Source organism: Anopheles merus, chromosome 2L (assembly GCF_017562075.2).
Source record: "Anopheles merus strain MAF chromosome 2L, AmerM5.1, whole genome shotgun sequence".
In the NCBI taxonomy this organism is placed as follows: Eukaryota; Metazoa; Arthropoda; class Insecta; order Diptera; family Culicidae; genus Anopheles; species Anopheles merus.
In genome coordinates, this window is record NC_054083.1 from 44,976,196 (window position 1) to 45,000,936 (window position 24,741).

Below are 24,741 nucleotides of genomic sequence, written 5' to 3' on the forward strand. Positions count from 1 at the left end.
CAGTTGGCGCATCATACCAACCTGCCCGCTCGCCACACTTTGTTTACAGCGTATTATTTTTCGTGTTATTTCTATGTTTTTCTAGCAACCGTACCGAGCGGACGTGTGCGCGGTGCGAAAGTCTTGGGCCGCGAGTGTTATTTTACAGCATCCCCTCGTACGTATACTGCACCAGGAGACCCGACACGGGGGTTTCTTCTGCTGCACCAATTGCACCACCACAGCTGGCTGGTGGGTGTGTAGTGGTATTTTAGTGTGCACCAGCGACGTTTACCTGCCAGCTGCAACTATCCATTCGCTGTTTGCTTACGTTGTGTGTGACTTATGTGAGGGGGTGGCTGGGTACCAAGTTCCAAGTGAATGTGGTGGGTCTTGGGTGTATCCGCGCGGTCTGTTCGTCACAGGTTTTTACCGCATAAGAATTTGCTTTCTTCTCTTGCTGTGCCCGATGCTTGCCGTCTTTAGTAAGCCTCTGTCTCTCTCTCTCTCTTCTCCACGTTGTGCAATGCCGACGTGTTTGCGTGTGGGGTAGATGTGGCGCGCGGAGTGTCTTCTTGTGATTTATGTGTGTAGCCATTGACACATATCGTCACCGTGCGACACCTTTCGCTTGCTGTGATTAGATTTCTCGTGGCAGGGAGAATATCAACCGTAGGGTTTTCTTCTACGGCAAGCAGGCGGGCCAGAGAAAAGCCAGTCTTTAGTCAGTGGCCAAAGGCATCGCTGCATAGCAAAAGAGAAGAAAACTAGTGTGTCATCGTTACGAAGCATCTAAACCTATTTCCGTTTCGTGTTTCTCTTTCTTTTCAACCGGTAGCTTCTTTTTATTAGTTTCTTTTAAACAAAGATCCTCGCACTTTGCGATGTAAAGAGGTGTGTTCTTTTAGTGGTACATCTTCAAAGTATCTGTGTGTGTGTGTGTCCGTGCGTGTGTCTGTGCAGTTTGTGCGCACGTGTGTGTGCAGTCTGTGTCCGTGGGTGCATAGTGGCGAGAGCATAAAGGACACACGGCACGGTCAGTGGAGTGAATTTATCGTCCCACTAGATGTCAAGGGTTGCTGTGTGCGGTGCTATTGCAAAGCATGAAGTACCAGCTCGGTAGCGGCTAGTCGAAGGAGCCAAAAGGTCGTACGTGTGCGTGTGTGTGTTTTAAATCGATCGCGTAGGCCGCGTGTGTGTGTGTCCGTGTCTCTGCTGGAGCTGTCCTATCCCTCCCCGGGTCCGTCTCCTTTGCCCGTGAGTGTATCTCCTGCTGTGTGTGAAAAGCGATAATCAATCTGTGCGGAAACCCCTTGGATCTTGGCCTCTCACTGTGTGTTTACGAGCACCCATCCAAAGCCCAAACCGACACGATGGCGCGGCTTACGGAGGAAATGGTCATTGCACGGTCGAAGCAGTCCGATCTGGCCGCAATCAAGAAGCTGAACTGCTGGTAAGTAGCTGCCGGACACACACACACACCGGCCTTTGTTTACATTGCAATTGACTGCCTTTCCCCTTTCAAGCCCGAACACACAATCCACTCTCGTCGTTTGCTTGCACCCAAGCCCCAAAACGTGCACGAATCATATTCGAAGCAGTTCCAAATTTCGGAAGAAGCAAGCAACATCAAGCACAATATCTAAAGAGGAGAGAACCCCCAACCCCCTGTTACGATACCGTTACACTTGATGATGATTCTCAACACATGGGAACCAGCGCTACGACGGGATGGGAAGCAACGGGAGAACCATACCAACGACGGGCATAACATCACCAACCGCTGATAAACTTCAATGGGGAAGTTCATTAGACCGCGCCACCGGACCACGTTGGTATGAAGAAGCGCGAGAACGGCGTTGCCATTCGCAACAGATGTGTGTGCGCGCGTTCGTTCCGTGCGCGTTTCCGTGGCCACCCCGTTTTACTCCCCACAGAGCGATACCGATCAAAGAATGCAACGGTGCTTTTTGTTGTATCCTACTTCTCTCCCTATTCTACCCTCAACACACACACAATCACAATCACTCCAACATGTGTTGCTAGGGATAGAGAAGGGAAAAAGGAAAGCCACAAGAAGATATTTAATTTCTTGATTGGAGAGCTTAGATTGTGCGGTAGGTTTACTTTTTCGCTTCTTACCTACCGAGCGCGACTGGTCCGATGGGTGTGACTTTTCTTAATCGATGGTAAAATCCGGCCAAACCGCTCGCTACTTGACGGACCGAATGCGCGTTCACCTTTGGTGTGTATCATAGATCTTTTCGCTACAGCTACAGCTTCTTAGCTCGTGACATTAAGCTAAGAATGAGCGGCGAAAAATTGCCCTCTCTACAAACCGCCTTGCAGCCGACATCATCCTACACAGCCCCGATGGCTCAAATCAACCGGTTCTGGCCTGGGCCTTTCGTGTAGGAAAATATCTCGGGCTGTGTTAGGCGAGAGGGGTTGTAATTTCATAAGCAGCAGCCTGGGTATGGTTACATTGCACCGGCATGAATCATAGGGTAGAGGAGCTTTGCCTTGGGTTTCTCAGATCGCATTGAATGAGAATTCTGAGGTCGATCAGATATAATTCCTTAGCAAAGATCAAGTTAAGCTTCAAAGACTTCACAGAGGAGAGCCTCTTAACCTTTTTTGGACATGAATACTACGGTTTTTTTGAAGTTTCTGTCCGCCTTGTTTAATGGCCGCGTGGGCCCTAAAGCTGAACGTGACATAACTGTTGAATTCTTCACTTTGTTGTTTGAATTAGTCATTCCTACTCAATCTCAATTGCCTTGATGTCCAGTTACTTGTGAAACAGTCAATTAATAAAATGATTAATTAATATTATCACCAAAACGGAAGCAATTGCTTCAATTTGTTGCTTGTGATATCGTGTAAACGTTTCTAACGACTTTCCACAGCTTGGAACTACGGCAAATACACTCCGTTTTAGGTATCTTGCTTTATCAGGTAAACGGTTGTATCTAACCAGCCGTACAATAGAAGCGCGGCGGATTTCCTTGTCACTCGACAGCCAACGGTAGCCCCGGCTTATCACAACCCCCCCCCCCTCCCTTTTCGTCGATCGTTGATAGCGTAAATCACTTCTAATCGGTTTCTTCTCTTCTTCCTCTCTTTCAGGGGCAGCGAACTGAGCGACGTCTCCATCATCAGACGCATGCGTGGAGTGGAAGTGCTTGCCTTCAGGTAGGAATTCGCCGGGGACTTTGATACAGGACTACCGCCACATTTCCACGCAAGGAACAGGGCATGGCAGGCTTTGGGCAAGGAGGTTGAACATTTTTCAAGGGAAAACCCCGCCGATTCTTGCCAAACCGTTGCGGCGCTCTCTTTTGCGCCACCTCGTTAGTGGCACGTTCTGAAGCAGTGGGAGCTGTGGAAATTAGGGAAAACTATCCGCCGCCGTTAAGCTAACACGCCACCACACTCTCGTATTGCGGCATGGAACTTGTGCGATAAAAGTCTCACTCGCCGAAAGAAAAACGCACGCGAAACGCGAGTCACGCGAGACGTTTTTGCGTGTGTGTGTGTGTGTGTGTGTGTGTGTGTGTGTGTGTGTGGTGGAGCCTACGCGAGAAGTTAAAGCTGACACACGGGCGGAAAGGCTCTCTGAAGTGCTGTTAAGAGGGAGGTGTAAAGGTAGTGTCAGCTAGAAGTGGACTTGAACCATCAGTTGGCGGCATAAGTTTTAAACGCTTCAGTGCAACGCTCGTGTTGAGCGATATGCATTAAATTAGGCGGCAAGATGGCTTAACCAAAACGATTCTCAAGAGCGCCAACACACGCGAAACGGCACGGTAGATGACGTGTTTGGGAGAGACCTGGTTGAGATTGGACGAGAACAATGGAGCACATTTACCTTTTTTTTTAAACTACGCAGGGCTCCTTTCGTTTGTCTATGCTTACACACGGGAGCTAATAAGACTAAAGTGGCAAACTACTTACTGCTGCTGCTTACCCTTCTTCAATGCATCCGTTAGCTGTCTGCATTTGAAACAAGGCTGGGCTGGCAGGAAAGCAAACTATTCTTTGTTAATAAATTTATTAGCTCTTTGTGCATTCCAGTCCAATTACGGCTCCAAGAAGCGACCTCTGATGGGTCGTGGAAGGGTAAAATTGCATATTGTTATTAGGTGAGAACGGGCATTAAACTCAACTGGAGACGCACGCTCAAGTGTCAAGGTTTTGCGTAATGAGTCGTTTTGAGGAGTCCGCGAGATGAGTGACATCATCTCGGCGTGTCAGTTGTGTCGTCGGGGAGCCGTGTGCCAGGCACGTGGTGTTTGTAATCCCAAATATGCACACATTCGATACTTTATTTTAATTTAATGGAGTCTCGCATTGCGCCCGAAAGCAACCTCGAATATCCACCCAACATGGTTCAGTCTCTCTCTCTCACCCTCTCGACCTCAACGTCCTCCTCCACAAGTACACTTCAGAGCTTGTTTTGGAGCTGTCCATTACCAAACACGATGCTGTCTCTTGCTGTGTGTGTGGGGGCTTTATTGGTCGACCACGCGTTTTTTGGTTGGTGCGCCAACGTTTGCGGTGCTGGTGGGTACTCGAAGACTTGAAATCTTCCTTTATAGAGGTAAAACTAAACTCATTTTTGCAAAAAAAAAAAAAAAACACCATCCATTTTACATACGAAGGTCCACCCCGTCCCTTTAAGTTGAAATACAAATTCACTCGATCGATCCGGATCTGGCGCACGTCGATGATCTCACCTTCGGCCTGGTGTGGTATGAATGGGTCTAGGTGTAATGGGTCCGGATCTCCAGGTTTATCCAGCGTCACCGCTGTTAGGTGATGTCAGTACTGTTTTCTTCTTTCACCTTCATTTCCTGTACACAACAGCGCTTCCCCCGGGGTTGGTGCTGGCAGTCATTCGGTTACGTTATTATGGGCAAAATGGTCACTCTCACTCTACATTTTTTTTTTGCTGTTTGTTTGTTGCGTACACGAGAATGGCAAGCGTCGCACAAATTGCTTCCGCTGATGGCGACAACTTTCTCTCGCACGCTTCGAAGCATGATGATTGCGCTGGGGTTGGGTGTATGTTTTTTCATGTTGTTTAATTAAAAAAGAACCAGCTTGTGCCGGGGTCTCCGCCGATTCCGCTGGAGTGGAGATGACCACTTTTGTGTAGTCCCACCGGAGCGTGAGAGGAAATTAGAATATGTTCACTATTGACTGTACTTCCATCGCGTAATAGACCTTTGTCGTAAAATGCATTCCCCAGAGAGCTACATGAATTTTGATTTGCTAAAGTAGTAACCCTTTACACTTGGTGTCTTTCTCGTCTCTGTGTCCCGTTTTTTTTTTTTTTGCTCCCTTTCGATCGATATTCTTATTGAAAGGCTGGCTTCATTCTTTATCGATACTACGTGACACTTCCTCCCCAATGGTGTCCCTCCTTTAGCCGAACCAGCCGACCGTTTAAACCGTCCACCCTGGTGTACGCCACACCCAGTCCAGCTGGTGCCATCGTTTATCATCGGGTTAGTGCCGCGCGCGGTGTTCCACCATTGCTGATGGCACCAAACGTTGAGCTAAACGCTCGATGAACTCATCCACGCTCTGGAAGGATATTTTTCCCATTTAAATTCCAGCACACACACATGTGTATGATGTAAAAATGTGAAGGCAAACATTGGGTATTAAAGCCTCTATGTGTTTTGCTTTTTGTACCGAAAATAATTCGGTTCAATTTTGAAGCACGCTTTAATAATCGCGTGGTCGAAGCATGAGTTTGCCTTGAAAATATGTGTGCTTGTTTTATTTGTGGGCCAAAAACAGAACCATTGTACGGGGGGGGAAATTGAAAACTAGCATTACTGTGCGCCACAAATCAAACCACGACAGAACGAAATCAAACCCAAGGCCAAACTCTCTGCCGTTCCGTGCCGTGCCGTGGGGTGTGATGGTGGTTGTAGTGGAAAGCTTTATTTGCTTCCCTGCGCTGGCATAAATCGGGCTGGCTGGCTGGCTGGCCACGGCAACATTAGTGAGCCTAGAATGAACGCTGCTACCACCACCGTGACGTAGCTGTCCACACGTGGTCAGGTGGTAATTAAGGTTAGGCGGGTAATTGTAATCGGGGGCACAATAAGGCACGAGGGAAAATGGAGTCCTTTTTGAGCGGGTGGGAAAATATTGCCACACGCCGTTTTTTTGTTTGTATTTCGATTGGGGTTGTATGGGGCAGAAAGGCCCTTATTCATGGCTAACACCTGACATACCTGCCGGTAAAATCGTGCTTTTCTATGTTTCAAATACACACAGACGGAAAGCGCACATTTGATTAAGCTTTTCATCAACTCACGGTTAGATGGATGGTTTGATGTTGTGTCATGCTATGCAGAAAGGAAAGTATGCATGTTATGTAGTGTTTTACGATTTCCTTCACCACGATGTAAAAGGTAGAAACGCTCCTTCAGCATAATTGTGTCAGAAATTAAGCAGCAAGCAAATACATTACTTTCTTCTGTACGCGCGCTCATCATTCATCCCGTCGAGGGTCCGAGGTGCATCGTTTTGTTGGTTTAATATGCACCAAAGGAAAAGCGGATGTGTTGCATGATGCATTGATGATGGTGTTGGGGCAAGTAATGATTCGTCTTTGAATGTACTTTGATATGATACCTTCCCGTCCGTAGCGAAAGAGAGCTGAAGAAAGAGAACCCTTTTTTCGAACCCTTGTGCAAAGTATGCGAGGTACATAAGGTACAGTGCTGGAAATACCTGTAAGCACATCTTCAAATTTGAGGAAATTTCCTACTTTCATTAGGAGTAAATACGTCCTTACTAATAGATTTATTCTAATGGAGCATACAGGGTTTTCCAAGTCACTTTCAAATGTGCACATATTTTTTCACCATAACATCCAATATGTTATTCAACAGCTGTCAAATGGTGTATTTACTTCAAAATCAACTTTCAATTTTTACACATGATTTTCAACTTATCACAAAGAACTGCCAATTTCAATCAAGCTTGCGTTGTGTTGAAAATCATGCTGATGAAATTAAAGATTATGTTAATGGAAATGAAATGTCCAGATTGATTGATAATTGATTGACATCTTGCACGCGGTGAATAACAATGTTTACATTTGAAAGTGACTTGGAAACCCTGTAATGTTCTGACTACAGCAATTATCCGCAGTACGCGATACTCGATATACGCGAATTCGCATTACGCGACTCCTCTAAATTTGACAACTCCATGTGTTTTTTTGCAATTTTTTTATTTATTTGAAATATTTTATGTTATTTTTGAATTTCCTTAATGTTCTTAATGCATTTTGCATTAAATTTGTGCAAAATATACCTGTTTTATAACAAAAAACTTTAATGCAAAACTCTATAGCGATATATTTCAATCCTCGAACCGGTAGTGTAAACTATTTTTCCATAGGAATCCGCTATACGCGAAAACTCGAGATACGCTATTGCGCTCGGTCCCGTACGATAGCGTATATCGGATAATGACTGTATATATTTGTCAACTATTAGCGCACGGGTTTCACCAAGCTAGATAGTTCCTTGAAGTTTGGAATAACTTTCTAGTATCCTGATTTTTCTACACATTCAATAAATCCATTTTAAATACTCTGCCTGGTAGTTTTTTTTAAATCCTATTTAACATCTAATGTTACCAAAATACTTCAACTTATACTTGTTCCTTTGCAACTTTAACAAACAATCTTTTATTCGTTTTTATGGAATGAAGGAACATGAAGGACTTCAATACTTCACAGATACAGGGTTTTCCAGGAATTCTCATAGCTGTGGGACACTTTATTGACTCTTTCTTGCATGAAATGAACTTAATGTAATGGAAATTGGACTCACTAGCGCCCTTGTTGGACAAATCCTATAGGAATTTCCAACGAGACTGTTCAAAAAGGGTGCCATAGAGTTCAATTTCCAACGTTCACATCATGGGAAAGAGTCTAGTAAGTGTCCCACAGCTATGAGAACCCCTGGAAAACCCTGTAATTATATACCAGGTGGAATGATTATACCTCATATAAATTCTCAGTGCACTCCTACATTTTTTCAATCAATTAAATGGATTTTTTTGTCAAAAAAGCATCTCATAAGACTTATTTTCTTTGTACGAACTAATGAGAGTTTTTTCGCTACCAAAGATTTGTAATCGAAATTGGTCCTGCCTACGCTTATATACATGTCTGCCACTGTACAGCACATGTGTGGCACAGAGCCTGAAGCGTTGCCGGTACGCTTCGGTAGGCAAGGTAAAGGTTTTTGCGATAAAAACCGTCCGATATCACGCGTCTGTTGGCATTGATACTGATAACGGTGGACTATGCAATGAGGAATGCTGAAAAGGCGCAGCCTCTTATGCAGGTGCTTCGTTTTTGCTTACTCGGGTACTAGGTAATGTGTGTGTAAGACTGTGTGGATGATAGGGACTGGAATGGTCATAGTTTTGAGTTGCTAATTGATATAATTAAACATAATTAACGAAACCCTGAGTTGGTAGAAATGTGATAAGAGTGTATATTCAATCCGGTTTACTTATCTATGCTGTTGCAAATGCACATATATTTAGATTGCAATACTCCTTCTTTTTAGATTTGTTTTGGAAATTGCATCATTAGATACAGAGCAAACCTAATCAAAAAACTCGTAACTATAATTTATCTCTCTCTCTCTCTCCCCCGGTTTGGAAGTGTTTCATTTTACTATTATCCTTTTTTGATAGGAAATAGATTAACATTTGGCCGCATTTTTCTGCATCTCCTACCCACAAATGCTGCTGTATCATCCTGCATACCCATTCACTGCGTTGAATAAATGAATAGTAAAGCTTCTTGTGCCGTCCAAATTGGATATGATGCCGTACCATCCAAACGATTACCATCATCGCCAACGGCATTTGTTTGTGTTGTCGTCGTCGTCCTATCTTTTCCCTCCACACGTTACGTTGCGGCTTCTTCTTTTATTGTGGCAGAAAGAATGTCATCGCTTTTTTACTCGCCGCCCAGAAAGGGGTTCCCTTGCTGTAGCAGGGTGTCTTCTGAAGCTTTTTATTGCAAACTTTAGCATACGCAAGTGAAAGTGTATCTATGTGGTTGTGGGTGTATGTGGTGGTTTAGCCATCTATTTTTCTCTCTTTTTTATGGTTTGCCGGTTGCTTCTATTTCTTCACCATCAGCTTCGACCGTGGCGGAACCGACCGACACACAGCTCGCCGGCTTTTTTTTATGGAAGCCTTCGGTTTACTTCGTTTGCCGCCTCGTCGCCCATACTAGTCGCTACTTTCGCATTGCCTCAATAGTCAATACTGCCAGCGTTGAAGCTACCCAGTGTGAGCCAGGGTTTTGTGTGAGTCAACCACGGAAGCCCGGAGCTCTGTCGGTTTGCTGTCCCCGGTATGATCGGTACGGCAGCACCCACGCACAGCGATAGGCAAATTGTGCTCTCCACCGTGGTGCGGTACGGGTGGTTGCGAGGGCACCAACCGATTCCGGTTCTAAAAGGAAAGAACGGGTAGTTAACCTTGATTTTGAAACGAAAGACACACAACTTCACACAGCCATCCTTGCCTTTTTTGGACGATTCCGAGAGGCGGCACACCGTCGTTCCAGGTTTGGTCGTGATGTGAGAAGGAACAGGTTTGAAGTTTGACGTAGGTTCAGACAGGGTCGATCAGGGTAGTAACATTTTTTGGGCTTGAGCTTTTGAAGTAAGCAGCTTGAAGAGCAAAATAGCGCAAAGTTCCTAATCATACCATTTCTGGTGGTGATGTTAAAACTCGCTAGCTCTAGCTTTAAAAGCATTCAATAAAACAATTGTCTGTTATAAACCACTTCAAACGTTGAGTGGCGAAATGCGGCGATAAAAGTGAAATAATTGGCTTTTACAAACGTTTATGTATTTTGTGTTCTTTTATGCTTGGCATAGTAGTAGACCCTCTCACACAAACTGGCTTAATTATGCCACAGTTTGTGACGGTCTATAAAGCTCCAGCAAACGTTAAACAATTGCATTACGAAACGAGCCGGCCGATGAGACGAGACAGGGGCATAAAGTTGGCCAAAAAGGTGTCGATTGCATTTCGAATCTATTATGTATGGTTGAAATTGGATCCCGGTCGCAAACACACACAGAACACGGCCACGGATGCTATGCTTCTTGCTGTCCCAATCGTGAAGGAGTCGTGCATAGATCCATTGTAATTCAATTTGTTTCACACAAACATTTGACACCGCACCGTTGCCGTTCGCGTTCTTGGCCCGGGGAGGAGCGTCTTGGAACGTCTCGTTACATCATAACCGTTCGTATAATGCGTGAGACGTTAATTTGTACTGGTGCTGGTGGCTTTTTCCTTCCAGCCAGCCAAAGTGGAGCGAAAGAAGCAACAAAAACAGTCCAACGAGACACACGCACACACACACACGAATTGTAACGATAGCATGTGAGACAGTTAACAAGCTATTTACAGTTCATTACCGGGAAACGGAAATAGACTCATCGATTGTCGAGACACCCATGCTATGCTTCCGAAATGGCAATGAGGAGAGCGCGGTGTGTTGGATGGATTTTTTTTTTGTGAATGAAACATACCAGACTGACCCGGTTCCTGTAGCGGGGGTGGGGGCCGACGCATCAATCAATCAAGCATTAAAAGCACATTCCGCCGATCATCATCAGCTAGCAAAAACAATCATCGTGGAATTTGGTTTCGTTTTTTCGTCTCTCCCTCTTCTGCTTCCACTCATGTTGGACCAAACGAAGCAGCATATGTTGTGTATCATCAACACGCCAGAACCAGAGCTCGATCGCGTCTCTCCGTGTTTGTTTTTGCATACCGCGATCGCGCGCAAAACTTTAATTGCGCCGCAACACGCGCACGCTTGCCTGCGCTTGCGAGCCAAACAAGGAGGCGATGACGGACGCGGTGGACGTGCAGCCACGATTAACTAACTGCAGTACACATCGATTCCGATGTCGATCGCGTCGCGTCGAATTGTTGTGCTTCCGTGGACAGCGGAGGTGTGTTAGACAGCGGATGGTGGTGGTAGCCTTGGATGCAAATGACTGCGCGCACTTGTAAAATGACTTTTAACGCAATGTAGGAGTCAAGTGTTTGTGTAGGCACTTGAGGTGTGCGGAATAGAGGAAACTATCGGAAGTAGATCGAATTTTTAATTGTGAGCTGGATGGATTAGGTGTTGATGATTGAATTAAAGGCTACAGAGGTGTAAGCATGGCAAGTTTTGATGTTAATTTCGTTGGCTATTATCAGTCAGATTAATGGTACAATCAGTAACGTGGTACGATCATAACATGATGCATCAAGGACAAAATCTCTAATGAAACTCAGACACAATTATCTGGACAAAAATTGTTCACATGAACCCCAAACCACGTTGTTTTGGGGGTATTTTCAGAGTGGAAATTCTGAATCTCAAGAGTGGTGCTTATAGCTCCTGTGACCACATTCCCATGATATCAACATAAGAATTACTACAGGAACCTCAGGATCGGGATTTTCATAGGATTTAAGATGTAGGATCTATAATAGTTATATAGTTAGTCTATAATAGTTGTCCAGGCAAAACCTAATAACATTATCAGACATATGATAGGATACTTGAGCTATAGTTGGAGATCTCTAAATGTAATTATAAACTCTGAGACTGAGTCTTTGAACTGGTACAAATTCTAAAATTGTTATCTAGATTCGGCTCTGGAATCGAGGATTCGATAATTGGCAGTTACTAGCAAAAGTTCGTGAGAGAAAAGGCAGATGCGGGACAGAGGTCAATTATAGACCAAGAATCGATCATTACAAAATCAAAAGATACCTGTTGTGGATACCTGAAATATACAACCTTAATTCCTTTGAGACCACCTTTGCCGATGGAAAACTCTTGCTCTTTTATCGCCATGCCCTGTAAACCGTACGGTTCCAACCCAATTTAGCCCAATTTGTTTTGGTTTTGACCCGTAAGAATGTCATGGATGAACCGGATAAATAGACGCGGATAGAATTAATGAGCCCATGACTGTTGGAAATGCTTTTCCTATCCATCATCATCCGTCTGTCGAGCGTGTGAAGCGATGATGCGTTTCCAATGAACCACGAAAAAGGGCGCTTTGTCATTACGTTCCCGGACGACAATTCATCAATCACGGGACGGGACGACTTCAACCGATCGAAACAGAATTTCCGCGAACGCATGTTCACTTGTGTCCGTGATTTGTGACTCTCCTTATGCTGATGGAATTCTCATCAGCAACACAAAACCCCGTCGGGCAGGGTAAAGGAGAGCCCGGCCCACACAACATTGCAGTTCCAAAAGGTGCGCCAGCAGCAACAAAACCGTCACATCAAAACGCGCAGCAATGACAGGAAAATATTGATTCAACTAATGAATTATGAATATCAAATTAAGGGTACTTACGCGATGTAGCTCGCCGATCGATTCTTACTCGATGGTGGACACTGTGAAAAAGGGGAGCTCCCGAGCTCGTTAAGAAGGAGGGACTCCACTGGAAGGACTCGCACGCGCACGACCATTTCTTGAATGAAGTTGTGTGGAGAAAAAACACGCACAACTACACATTCCCTTAACGATCGGCCACGCAAACAGAAATTATCAGATAAAATAGCCGCTTTTCCCCCTAGAGTGTCACGAACATACCTGTCAAGAGGTGAAGAGAGAACTGTGTCATTGCGGGAGTTCTGTTACAAAAAAAAAAGGTGAAACTTAAAGCAATCATTGGGAAATGCGGAAAAAGCCCTCTGCCTCTGGCTCCGAATGGTTTGGTTAAAAATTGCGTGGTACTATGTCACTGACCTTAGCCATCTCCCTCCCATCAAAGCACTTTAGCGTCTTTTTATTGCCCGGTTAACCCTGGCGGAACGGCGGACGGAATGCTAGCCCTAGGGCACCATGGCGCACTGTGTGTGTAGATTGTTCGTGATTTAGTGGGTGTTTACGTTCCAAATAATGCAAACATACAATTACCTACCAGCCCCGGTTTGCAGTGGGGTAAAATGTTGCTCAAGTTGCTCCAAACTCCCGAAGGTCACACACTTTAGCCCACAAAACGGTTTGAGTATGGCTCGGAGCGGAGTAAAAGTCGACCGGAATTGGAAGCTCACCGAAATAAGTAAGACAGGAAGGTGTTGTGTTTGGGTTTGTTTTATTATATTTTTCCACTTTCGGAGCTTTTTGGGCGTCCACAGTACTATGTCGGTGTGAGCTTGTGTGGTCGGTGGATACTCTCAGGGCCGCGCGTGGGTTAGAAATGCGAGATGTGGGCTAATCGGATGCACAACTCTCCGTTGTTAACAGCTGATATGTTAATTCTGTAACCCTTTTTGCGCCACACTCCGTCCGGTTCGTACTTACATCGTGTTCAGCTGAAGCCTTCCGCTTGGATGCACAATGCTGTTGTGCTATTCGATTGGAGAACAACTATTAAAGGGAAGTTTGTTGATGATGGGATTATTCTGCCCTTTTTATGGCTTTTATTAGAAGATATTTGTTATTTCTGTAAGGCTCTGAAGGCTGTAAAGGCCTTCGTTCGTTTTTGTTTTTCGTTTCGTTTGAGGATCTTTCGTGTGCTAGAGATGTTGGACGATCCTTGAAGGGAAAGGGCAAAGAATTCAATGTAACCGAACCGCTCCTCATCCAATGGTTTTGACAGCATTTTTTCCTCTCCAGCTACCCATAAAGATAGTTTTACTTGCTCAAACCTACAAAGTGAACGGTGGAAATGTACAAAAATCCACTTCTCTCCATCCCTTGACTCTTCTCGTTTCAACCGGTGGCGCTCGGTCTTTCAAAGCAATATTGTTTAGGGGGAAATGTGTGCCATGCATAATTTATTCTCGCTGGAATGTAGCAGTGAACCAGTATAGAAGGGACCAACAGCAAAACGTTCGGCATATAGTAAAGCTCACCGCGGTGCACGATCATCTTCCCGTACATGTCGTGTCGTGCATGAGAGAGCACCACGCCATAAGATCGGCACATTATCCGGGCATCACGATACCGCCGATGCTCCACCGGTTGGAAAATTGCTCTCTCCGGAAATCAACCAGCCACCGTTCGACGGGGCCTCTCAGGTGTAGTGCAGTTTGCAGATATGCAGCTTGGTAGATTGTAGAAGAGTAGGGCAAATAAAAAAACAAAACCCCACATAAAGTCACGATGACACACGAGGGAAGAGCGCCTGGAATGGAGCTGGAAAATTGCACTAAAAGCCCAGTCCCCGCGAAAACGGGTGGTTCTCTGCGATAAATTTTTAATACACCGAGCAGATAATGATGATGCACTTTTGCCCGTATGCTGCTACGTTGTGGGGCTTTGCGCCCGTAGAGAAGCTCACTGGGTTGGTCTCCGTGGCGGAGATGGGAAGGAACCAGGCTAATGATGTCGTTGAAATGGGAAGCAAGAATGATGGGCTTTGCCCTTTTTCGGGAACGCTGCCAACCAAACTTGTCATCGGTTCACAGGTATAATAGATGGTTTGGCGGGTTTGTCTTAGCTTCCGGAATGCTTTCCATTTAAGGCGTCCCCTATTTTCCATCCAACTCCAAGGGAAGCAAATAATGGACAGTTTAGCAGAGAACGATCAACACTCATTACAAACTCTTGTTTGATGGCTCATTGAATCCGCATTCAATGCTGCACAAGGAAGTATTCGCGCACCTTTGCGGCAAAAGATCATATGATCGGCGATCGGGAGGCACACACAGTATTACACAACCAGTTCCAATGCTGTCTCCTCCATCTGCAATGCAATTGAATCAGTACTTTCTCTCCCGAATCTGTCGCTGGTATGTTTGCTGCCGTTACGAAATTCATTCGATCAATCAATCAATCGTGAGGCACAATAAGTGAAGATTGAAATTACAACCTAGCCGTTGCAGGTTAGTATGACGTTTACTTGAGCGCCGTTTGGAACAGGAATCGAAAAGATTGAAGGCCAATCAATCGTGTGAACCATGTAACTTGCCTTTTTAAATGTATAAAAGAGAAATGATTTTACTTACAACTACCGGTGGGTGGAATGCTTGATCGAGCAATGAACGAACGAACGATCATCGGACTTTCTAAATCGGAACACGTGCTGGTAATACAGTTCGATTGCTCCAATAAAGAGGTTATCTGTCTTGGATGGATTATGAAACGCTTTTGTAACGAAGGAAGTAATGATAACGATGTGAAGCTGGCATTGTAGAAATACCCTTTCGTCAGCGCACCCGCAGCTTAGTTTGAGCTTGGTTTTGCTGCATGAAATTGACTAATTTGGTGTGCGTTTCCCATTGCCTAATAGCCCGATCTTGTGGTACTGCAACTAGCCTCCAAAGGAAAAGTATATCGAATTTCTTCATCCGACCGTGCGCTAAAAGCACGTGCGTACTTCCGCTGTAGGCTTGGCCCCTACATGGTCCGGAAATGTCCAACGCCATCCGACCGGTGGTTAATTAATTCAATCCTTTAAATGCTAATAGACGACGATGGCGCAAAGGAACGCAAGACGTGAAGAAGAAGCAGAGGGAACCTAAGACTTGGCTGTGGGTAGGTGTGCAGTACACCGCAACATTTCCGGGTCGGGATTGGTTTACCTCAGCAAATCGGCTTGTCGTCGTCGCTTCTGGGTCTGCTGGGCGGGCAACCAGAGGCATCCAATTATGCTTCAACATGTGCTCCCTTCCCCATAGTTCGATCCGATTTGGTATCGTGCGTTAGACGTGTGTACTGGTCTGTGCTGTGGGGAGACGGTGCAAGGTACACTAGACTGACGGACGACTCACTGGTACCAAAGGTTGGGAAGGAAGTTCAATCCCGTTCGAAGCTTATGTTGTGCAACAGTTTTTGAGCGGTACATTGACCTCCCCTCCGATGAAGAGAGAACTTCCAACTTCTCTCCAGCGAGGTTGAAAGTTGCTGAAGGTTTTCCAGAATGAGCTCCAAACTTTCCAAACTCAAAACTGGACTGTTTAAGCGCGAGAGCTGCTTGATGACCACATTGGAAAGAAGTTGGGCGTTGGTAGTGGCTTGGTTTGGTGAGGAAATTATAGTACAAACTTCCCAGAGGGTGTACTTCAATCGATCATGCTGTGAAAACTCTTACCTCCTGGCTGCTTCCTGGCATTTGGGGTCGATCGTGTAAAAGGCGAAAAATAGTCATAGAAAAATGAGCTGCTGAGATATTGCAGTTTGAAAAGCCCAGAGCATTGCAAGCCTGACTATCAGGCGCAAAGCTTTCGAGTAATAAATCATATCACCTTTCACTTTTGCTGCTGCTGCTGCGGTGTGTGTCCCAATCGTCATCGTAAGAGATGATCACGCTCAAAAGACAAACGTTGACTATGAAAACACTCACATGAAGTATGAAATTAGGCCAGCTTCTGTTGGTTAGTTCTTCGATTTCCTCGGGGCAACCTTTTAAAGATCAGTGGGGCTCCAGGAGAAGAAAAATCATCACCTGGAATCATTATATAGAGCTATTTATTTCTAATGTTAACAAACGGAAGAAAGGGTAACCTTACCTTTTCAACACTTCCAATAAGCGGGTTTCACTTTCTCCTCGTTTATCAGCAGGCTGGTTGTCTGTCCCCTTAATGATGATCAATCACCTGGAAAGGTGGAAATTGCTCTATCGATCGACACTGATCCCCTTCCCAAAAGGTTCCAATGCTGAGACCAGTTCGAAGCCGAAATTCCCGCTACCATTCTTCAACACACCATGCCTAGTGGGACGCACTGAGGGAGACTAAAGCGTGCTTCAACGGGGTTTTCTGTTGCATGGCAAGCGAACATTAGAGCCCTTTCCCTTTTGAAAACATAGCAGGGAACGAAAAGAAGGGTTACCGGCGAGCTTGCTCTCATTTTCGTCGTCTCCAAAGATGGCTAATAATGATTTCCAAGATTGAAACCGTTGTGTTTGGGAATTCCCAAATGGGTGCCAAAAGCTCATCTCAACACGAAAACGAGAAGAAGATGAGTCGACGTTCTTTTGCTTTCCATGTGGCGACTGTGTTCGTGATCTGTTGATTATGTTTCATGCTTCCCGTTGGAATAAAGAGGGAAATAAAGAGAACAACAAAGTGTATGTGTGAATGTGTTCTCCTCTCACTACTCACTGGCAAAAGCGTTGATTTCCACCAATTTGCCAGATAGCAGAACTCATTAACCTGCTAAATCTGCTTTCCCACACACAGGCAATCAGCGTAGAGGTGGGTGGCGCTTTTGTGTGTTTGACGATGAGAAAATACTTATCCGCAAATGACAACGCATTTTGGCGAAATTACCTACACCGTGTTGTTGGTTGTACGTTGTGGTTAGTTAGAGACAAAGATAGTTTGAAGTCATTTGTCGAGATTATTGTTTCAAACATTAAACTAATGAGCGTTGGAAATGAGTTACAGGAGAACGCTTAGCACACCTTCTAGTCGTGAATAGCGTTTCCGATCAATTGTCTGCCTTTTTGTGGTCCTGTTTTTTGAATGCAATTTATTCATTTCGAACCTTGATTTTTAGTGCAACTTCCCCACGACTAACCGTTGAACTTGAGCAGATTTTCCGTCCACTTTTTGTTGCTCGTTGCCGCTGGTGCAGCCGCCGCACACACGCGATCGGGCCTATGATGGCCGTGGAAAACCCAGTTCAGTTCCATCAGCGCATCTCTTCTTCATCACGCATCCATGCCGTTTGCGGTCGGCAGCTCCCAGCCGGTTGCACCGGTCGATCATGAATAATGCAAGCAAAACGCAAACGGATGGCCACTACTTCTTAGCGGTTGCCGTGGTTTGGCTCGTGTTCGAGTGTGGCAAACACACAGAGTCAACAACAAACCAACCGCGGTTCGCGGCGGGTACTCAACAAAGGGAAGCCAGCAACAATACCGTTGTTATGCGATAGACCGTTTTTACTGTGAGCTGTACAAGTTAATGTACAAAGAAAATGGGTGGTGCAAAATGCGTCTTTCCTTTACTGTGGCCATTTCCTGTCTTGCTGCAACACCCTGCTTTAAAGGTTGCGCCCAATGTTGCTCAATACTTAACGGCGGTATATTTATTTTCTCTTTCTCGCTCCCCTTTTTCTCATTCCAGTGTTAATCGAATCAGTACACTAGCGGATTTCGAAAACTGTATAAATCTACAGGAGTTGTACCTCAGGAAAAACAATCTGACCGACATCGACGAGCTGGTGTATCTGCAGGTGCGCTTATAAACTCCAAAAAAAAAAATCGTCTTTGTTTCTGACTTGAATGTTTCAACCTCTTCTTGCTTTTTAGAATCTTCCCAAACTGAAATACCTATGGCTGGAGGAGAACCCGCTGGTCGAGCATGCCGGGCCGGGCTACCGGCAGATTGTGTTGCGCGCCCTGCCCAACCTCAAGAAGCTCGACAACGTGGACGTGTCGCCGGAGGAGGTGGCCGAAGCGATGCGGGCGCCGGTCGCCCAACCGCAGCAACGGCACGAGGTGTACGAAAATCCTTCACCGCCACCGCCGGTCCAGCATCAGCAAACGTCGCCACAGCAGCAGCAGCAGCAACAGTACCGTCAGCAGAGCCCCGTCATTGAGGTTCGTACGGCGTAAATATGGAGGGAGTGTGTGTCGTTAGATTTCACCAAAGACTATGACTAACTTTTCATGCATGCATTGAAATATCATCTTTCTGTTGTTTAACGTGACTAAAATTGATTGACTTTACTCTCTTTATCTATGTTGTCTTTGTTCTGTTTCTTTCATGCTGCCACTAACCATCGATCGAACTGTCTCGCTCTCCCTCGCTCTCTCGATCAAATGTGATGTCGCCGTTAATGTTTGTCCGTCCCTGCGTGTGTGTCTTCGTCCTAACTTACTAAAACAAAAATCGTCATCGGTTGCTTTAATATAAACAAAACACACAATTAAACCTCACCATCACACAACAATCCGCTCCCACGAACGACCCAGCAGCAGATGAGCCCGGAAAATACGGAATCCGAGTGCATCAGCGATCCGGCCGATCGGGCGTCGATCCCATCCTCACCGTTGCAGGTAATAAAATGCACCACGCCGTGTCTGTTAGTTGTGTTCAATCCTTGCCCAATCATGAATGCATCCTGTCGGACTTTGCACCTGTGTTTTTCCCCGTGTCCGGCACAAAAAGTCCTACAGCTTTTTGCAAACCCCACACTTCCTGCCCAGGCACCAATGCAACCCCACCTCGTAGTTTCCTGATTCCGTTTGCAGTTTTTTGTTCGTTTTTTTATAGCATATGCACCGGCAGTCGCACACCCGTTTGTGGGGCTGTAAATTGAGCAAGTTTATGTTGTGTCCGGTTGTTGCGGGGTGTGTGTGTTTTTTTATGCTTTTCCTTCTTTACTTCGCGCCCCAAGTATCCGGCACAGGCAGCAGCACCTCGTTGAAGCTTCCGATTGCATGCAGCACCCCGGCAACAACTTCATCTGTTCGACCATTTCGTGGCGGTGCCGTAAAAACAAAAACCCTTTGCTATGTTTTAGAGCAAGGCAGTACGCCTCTTTAACCCCGGACGCTATTGCCTGTTGCATGGTGTTACGTCTTCCGTTTTATGTGTTTTGCTGTTTTATGTGCACTCACTAAGCATTCACTTGCATGATGTATCGTTTATTTCCATCATCTTTCAAACCCTACACCACCCGACCTAAGTAGATTAATAGTTTTATCGTTTTTATTTACTCTCTTTCTTTTTAATATCGACACCACCACGTTTACACGTTGTTATTTTTTGTTTTGTTTGTTTACGTTCGAAAACTGCCCCATCTTCTGTTTTACAGCGAAGCCCCCCGAACAGGGACTGCTATTCACCACCGTCCCAGGCACAGAATTCGCATGCTTCCTCGCACTACAACACGAACAATCACCGCGGTTCCTACCAGCAGTACGATGTAAGCGAACATATGCCTGTTACCACCACCCTTTTGCTCTTTTGCCTTTCCAAATCGCAACACTCTTGTAGCAAAGAAGCCTTATAAATTAAATCCACCAGCGCTTTAATCCATCTCCCTCTCCCCTACTCCACTGCAATCGATTCTGTCGCATCATGATGTAACCCATGTCCGGTGCATTCCAAAACACGGTACTAATGTAATCTATTTCTAATCGACATGCACTCCACAACACACGACAATCATCATCATCATCATCACCACCAACAACAACAATAAAATAACCAACTTTGGCCCTGGCGTCGCGATCACTCATCACTTGCACATCACAACACCATCACTGCCACTACCACCAACATCATTGCCCTTGTAGCGATCGCCGGGCTCGGACCAGGACAGCCCGGTGTCGGGTTACCGAGAACGGGTCCCGATTGCACCCAGCATGTCAACGCACTCGATGAAGGTGAGATGAAACGGTGAAAAAAATTATGCAAAATTGGCCTCCCCCGAATCCAACGCATTCCAACGCTGCAGTGGAAAGCTTGTTGAAAGCTGTACAGGAATTAGCAGCAGACGGTTGAGTACGCATGTACAGACGGGTGGTAGTACATGGGTTTAGCTTGTTTCCTCCACATTGGATGTGTAATTAGCCACATTAAACCATCGTGAACCACTCCCTCCCAGCAGTGAGCCACCGCTACGCACGGCAGGAAGGCATATGGAAGTGAAAAAAAAAACGAGAGCAACAATGTTTTGGCCCTTTCAATTAAACCGGAAGAGCAACATATCTCTCCCCGATCAATTGCCTACGGGCGGTGGTGGGGTGAAACGATTGAACGATGAAGATGAACATTTTGTTAACGTTTTGTTTCCAACCATATATCGCTTACGCGATCGGGGGTTGCCCGATTGGAGTGCATCGAGTGGAAAGGTTTTCTTTCTCGCCACAAATCATGACGGTGAAAAATTAAAGAGCACAACCAGCCCCCTTAGCCTCTCACACTCGGCTGCTAGCGGGTTTTGATAGTAAATTAATTGGCAGTGGCTAACGTTTTAATGTATGGTGAGGCTCTAACGATAGCAAAAGCATCGAACATTCCCCCCTCCTCGCGAAGCCGTTCGAATTGCGGGTGATGTAATACGCCCCACCGGGTGGGAAGATATCATAATGAAATTATGAAATGTTTAATGTTATGGCATATTGTTAACCTTACTAAACGGAATAGGAGTAATTGAAAAAAAGATAGTAAGAGGTATTCAACAGTTTAATGCTTAAGTTTAAATGTCTACATGAAAAACAAGCTTTATAATAAAATTGTTTCAAAATACCCTTCTCCCAACAGGAATACTATCAGTCGGATTATCAGCGCCAGAATCCTCCCGCCCACTACCGGCACAGCCAGATGGATCTAACCGAGTGGGACGAGTCTTCCCCGGCCGCACACCACCAGAACAACAACAACAACGGTGGCCAGAATTCATCCAACAGTCATCATCAGCAACAGCAGCAGCAGCAGCAGCAACATCACGGCCAGTCAAACTATCAGCAGAACCGACGTAGCATCGCCGGAAGTACGGTGAACGAGCGGGAACTGTACCAGTACCGGAACGGCAATGGCAAGGGACCGGAATCACGCGACGAATGGGAGGATGTTGATCGGCGAAGGAACGAAAACAGGTAAACGAAAAAGAAGGGACTTTATGGTTGAATTATGTTGTTTAATATCTCTCTCTCTTTTTCTCTCTTTTGCAGGAGATCCGACTCTCGGTTCAACGATAGTGCAAGTGTAATCTCCAACGCACTGCTGAATCACTTTGCCGGCGTTCATCGGAGGCCCGTCAGTAGGGTATGTTGTTTTGTGTGCCCTATAGCCATGTACCTTTTCTAAACATTTATCTGTTATTTTGCCCTTCTTAAGAACTCCAACCTACTGTCCGCCACCCTCTGCCTGGTGAAGGAGCTCGACTATCCGAGCCTCGAGGTGGTGGAGCATGCGGTACGATGTCGCATCGATGAGCTGGCCGAGTAGAGCGGGTAAACCGGGCCCAGCAGCATCCGTCGCAGCATCGCGTGCTTCATGTGCTGCAGCTCATTCAGCTTACGTGCTCGAATAGGAAGTAAATGTGTTCGCTAATCGGTTTTTAACGTGTATACCGTTCGGATTTACCACAATCGATGCTGCTACCTTCCTTGCCTGGCGCATGGGAAGGAAAAGCGTTAACAAGAGAAATTCAACTTTCCTTCTCCAATCGGTTGCAAACCATACTGTGTCATTCCACTTTCATAAGCAAATGCGTGCTTGTGTGTAAAGTCTTCCGTCACAGGAAAAAAAAGGAAGTTGCGGCATGGCGGCTAGGAGAACTAACCAGCAGAGGGCGAGATTCTTTCGCCGTTCAATTTACATCACGTTCGTTGCAAGTGTTTAAACTTATACCACTGTACACAAGACACTGTTTCGTACACTGGTACACTTAATCTTTTCGTCTGCCCGTTTCAACAACTCGTCAAAACAACTCGTTCTGAAAGCAATAACTCAACTAGGGTAATCTAAGAATGGGGAGATTCTTTGCAAAGCGAACTACTCACAATAACTTTGTACTAATGGGATGTGATGACAAAAAAAATGGCAGGAAATACAGGAAGATAATTCTACCTTTCTCTTTTTTTGGTTGACGGCTGAACACGGCGCCACCCATCCGGAGTCGTCGTCCGTGAGAAGATTGAGCATGATGTACGCGTGTTCTTTTTGTACGAGTATACCCAGAGTAGGAAAAAAAGACTTAATAATATAAATGTAACGAAACAATATAACCTTAGCAGGGGAGGAGGGAGAACCAGGGGGTAACTGCATATCCGCGGGAGTGTGGACGAACGGACAGGTTGAGAAGGAGTGGCAGAGAAGAAGCGCCGGGAGCACAATTTGCCAATAAAAACAATACAAACGAGTAGAACAACGGTAGTTTAAACTTGTAGCTGCAAAAACTTATAACAACAAACAGCAACTAGTAGACACAATATGAAAATTTATGAAAAAAGCTGTAAAATAACCTCACACACACACACACACACCTAGCGACCGAAAGGTAGAAGGAATGACTATGGGACGATAAAATCGATCGATAAGCTCCATTCTCAATTTTGTTTCTGTTACTTAAGCTAGCCTATACTATCATCAAATGCACCAGAATGCGCGTCAAATAATTAATGCTTTAGCTTGTTGCCTTCTTAAGTTAATTGTACGGTTAAGACGTGGGGGAGGGATAGTAAGGTCAAGGGAAATTGGGAATGCGTTTGTGTGTGTGTTAATAATGTTAATAGGAAAAAAAGGAAGACAGGTTTTTTATAGGTAGGAAAATGTCGATTTAGACACGTCGAGAAGGGAACGAATTGCATTTTATTGGATCGGTCAGAGAGCAGGAGGAGAGAGAGAGAGAGAGAGAGAAAGTGAGAGAGATAGAGGGAACGAAAAGCTCCCAGTTAACGGTTGAGTGTATGGATGTACTCCACTACATCATCCCCTTACCGTGCTTGTTTTCAGTTAAAGCGTACTCCATAGCATAGCAAAGTCGAGAAGGCAGTACAAATTTCGTTAGAGGAGCACAGGGCCACAGGACCCTTCGCTCTATCCACGTCATTATAGCCTTAGCATTAGTACGGAAGTGTTCAAAACGGTAAGCCAGCAGCACCCGGGACAGTGTGGTTTTTTTCGCCGAGTTCTTTAACCCGGCCTGGCCGGTAAGGAATGATAAGGCGTATTTAACCCGATTCAATCAAGCAATTCAACCGTCATCCGTCCTCGTGTCCAATGGCCATCGTGTGCAATCAGAAACGCCCAGGCATTCAAGCCACCATAGAATGGAAAGCTTTCGTTTATTTTTTTTGTATATTATTCAAAAAGCATTAATACCGAGCCAACAAAATTACATCGAATGAGTTGAGCTTTCTCATTCTTTGCGATTTGTTTTGCTATTATGAACGACGATTGACCACGGAGCCATGCATTGGGTGGGAGTGGAAAAAAAGGCTTTGCTGGGTGGGCTACAGTACGCTAGAAATATGTCTTCTTTAAAAGAGCGTCGTTTAGCGTGAAGGTTAAACGTTCCTTTGCGAGGGGAAACAGATTTTTCTTACAAAAAAAAAGAAAGAAAGAAAGGAAACAGGAAATCAATTTAATTCATGAAAACAACCGAAACTCTTGTAACATATACTATTAATAAAGATACTAATAGAATAACAAAGAAGTAAGTGAAGCATGGTTACGCATGACAAAAGGGAAAGAAACAGTGAAACACAGGGCATGGAAAAAGGAAACCGTGCTAAAGGAGTTGTTTTGCTGCACGTTGCCACCGCCCTAAACGCGCCCCTGAGCAAAGGATACACTAGCGCCACCTATGTGTGAGATTGAAGAAGTAAGGAAAATTTGAATTTATCCGTTACTACCATGCTGGTTGGTGAGTGGATATAAAGAAAATGAAGATGGATTTTCTATTTTCTCAAATTAATTCTCAAAAACAAAGCACCGCTTATTAGTGTAAACACATTTATTTAAACATTGCCTATTGTCAAGACCAGTAATGAAACGAGCTCTAGTTTCTTTGCTGTTACAACACATATAGCGAGCATTTTTCACTGACTATCTTTCTGTACCGTTCTGGTTGGATTTTTCATGCGGTACAGACAAACAACCGTGCGTATCAGTTGAGCGAAATCGGCAACCCTCGGCTTAGCTGATTTCTCCCCACGACAAAATCAATAAACACCACCAACCCGTGACTTTATTGCCACCTTCTGGGTGGCTCTGTGTCCGATGAGAACGAGATCGAGATCGAGATGT

General features: G+C 45.2%; 1 protein-coding gene across 11 annotated transcripts; it reads left to right on the plus strand.

Annotated features, from left to right (window-relative positions):
* The first annotated feature begins 79 nt into the window (after positions 1-79).
* LOC121592732 (uncharacterized protein F09G8.5) lies at positions 80-24,145 on the plus strand. Of its 11 annotated transcripts, none has more exons than XM_041914462.1 (11): positions 80-157; positions 818-1,432; positions 3,109-3,174; positions 18,100-18,208; positions 18,285-18,575; positions 18,954-19,034; positions 19,796-19,906; positions 20,280-20,369; positions 21,250-21,584; positions 21,660-21,753; positions 21,826-24,145. In XM_041914462.1, exons 2-11 carry the CDS (start codon positions 1,353-1,355, stop codon positions 21,934-21,936), a joined length of 1,368 nt encoding a protein of 455 aa, XP_041770396.1. In that variant the 5' UTR covers positions 80-157; positions 818-1,352; the 3' UTR covers positions 21,937-24,145. The 11 variants fall into 11 exon arrangements, with proteins under 11 accessions (XP_041770396.1, XP_041770397.1, XP_041770398.1 ...); XM_041914463.1 differs by having other exon boundaries at positions 97-161; XM_041914464.1 differs by lacking the exon at positions 80-157 and adding an exon at positions 239-365.
* The last annotated feature ends 596 nt before the right edge of the window (positions 24,146-24,741 follow it).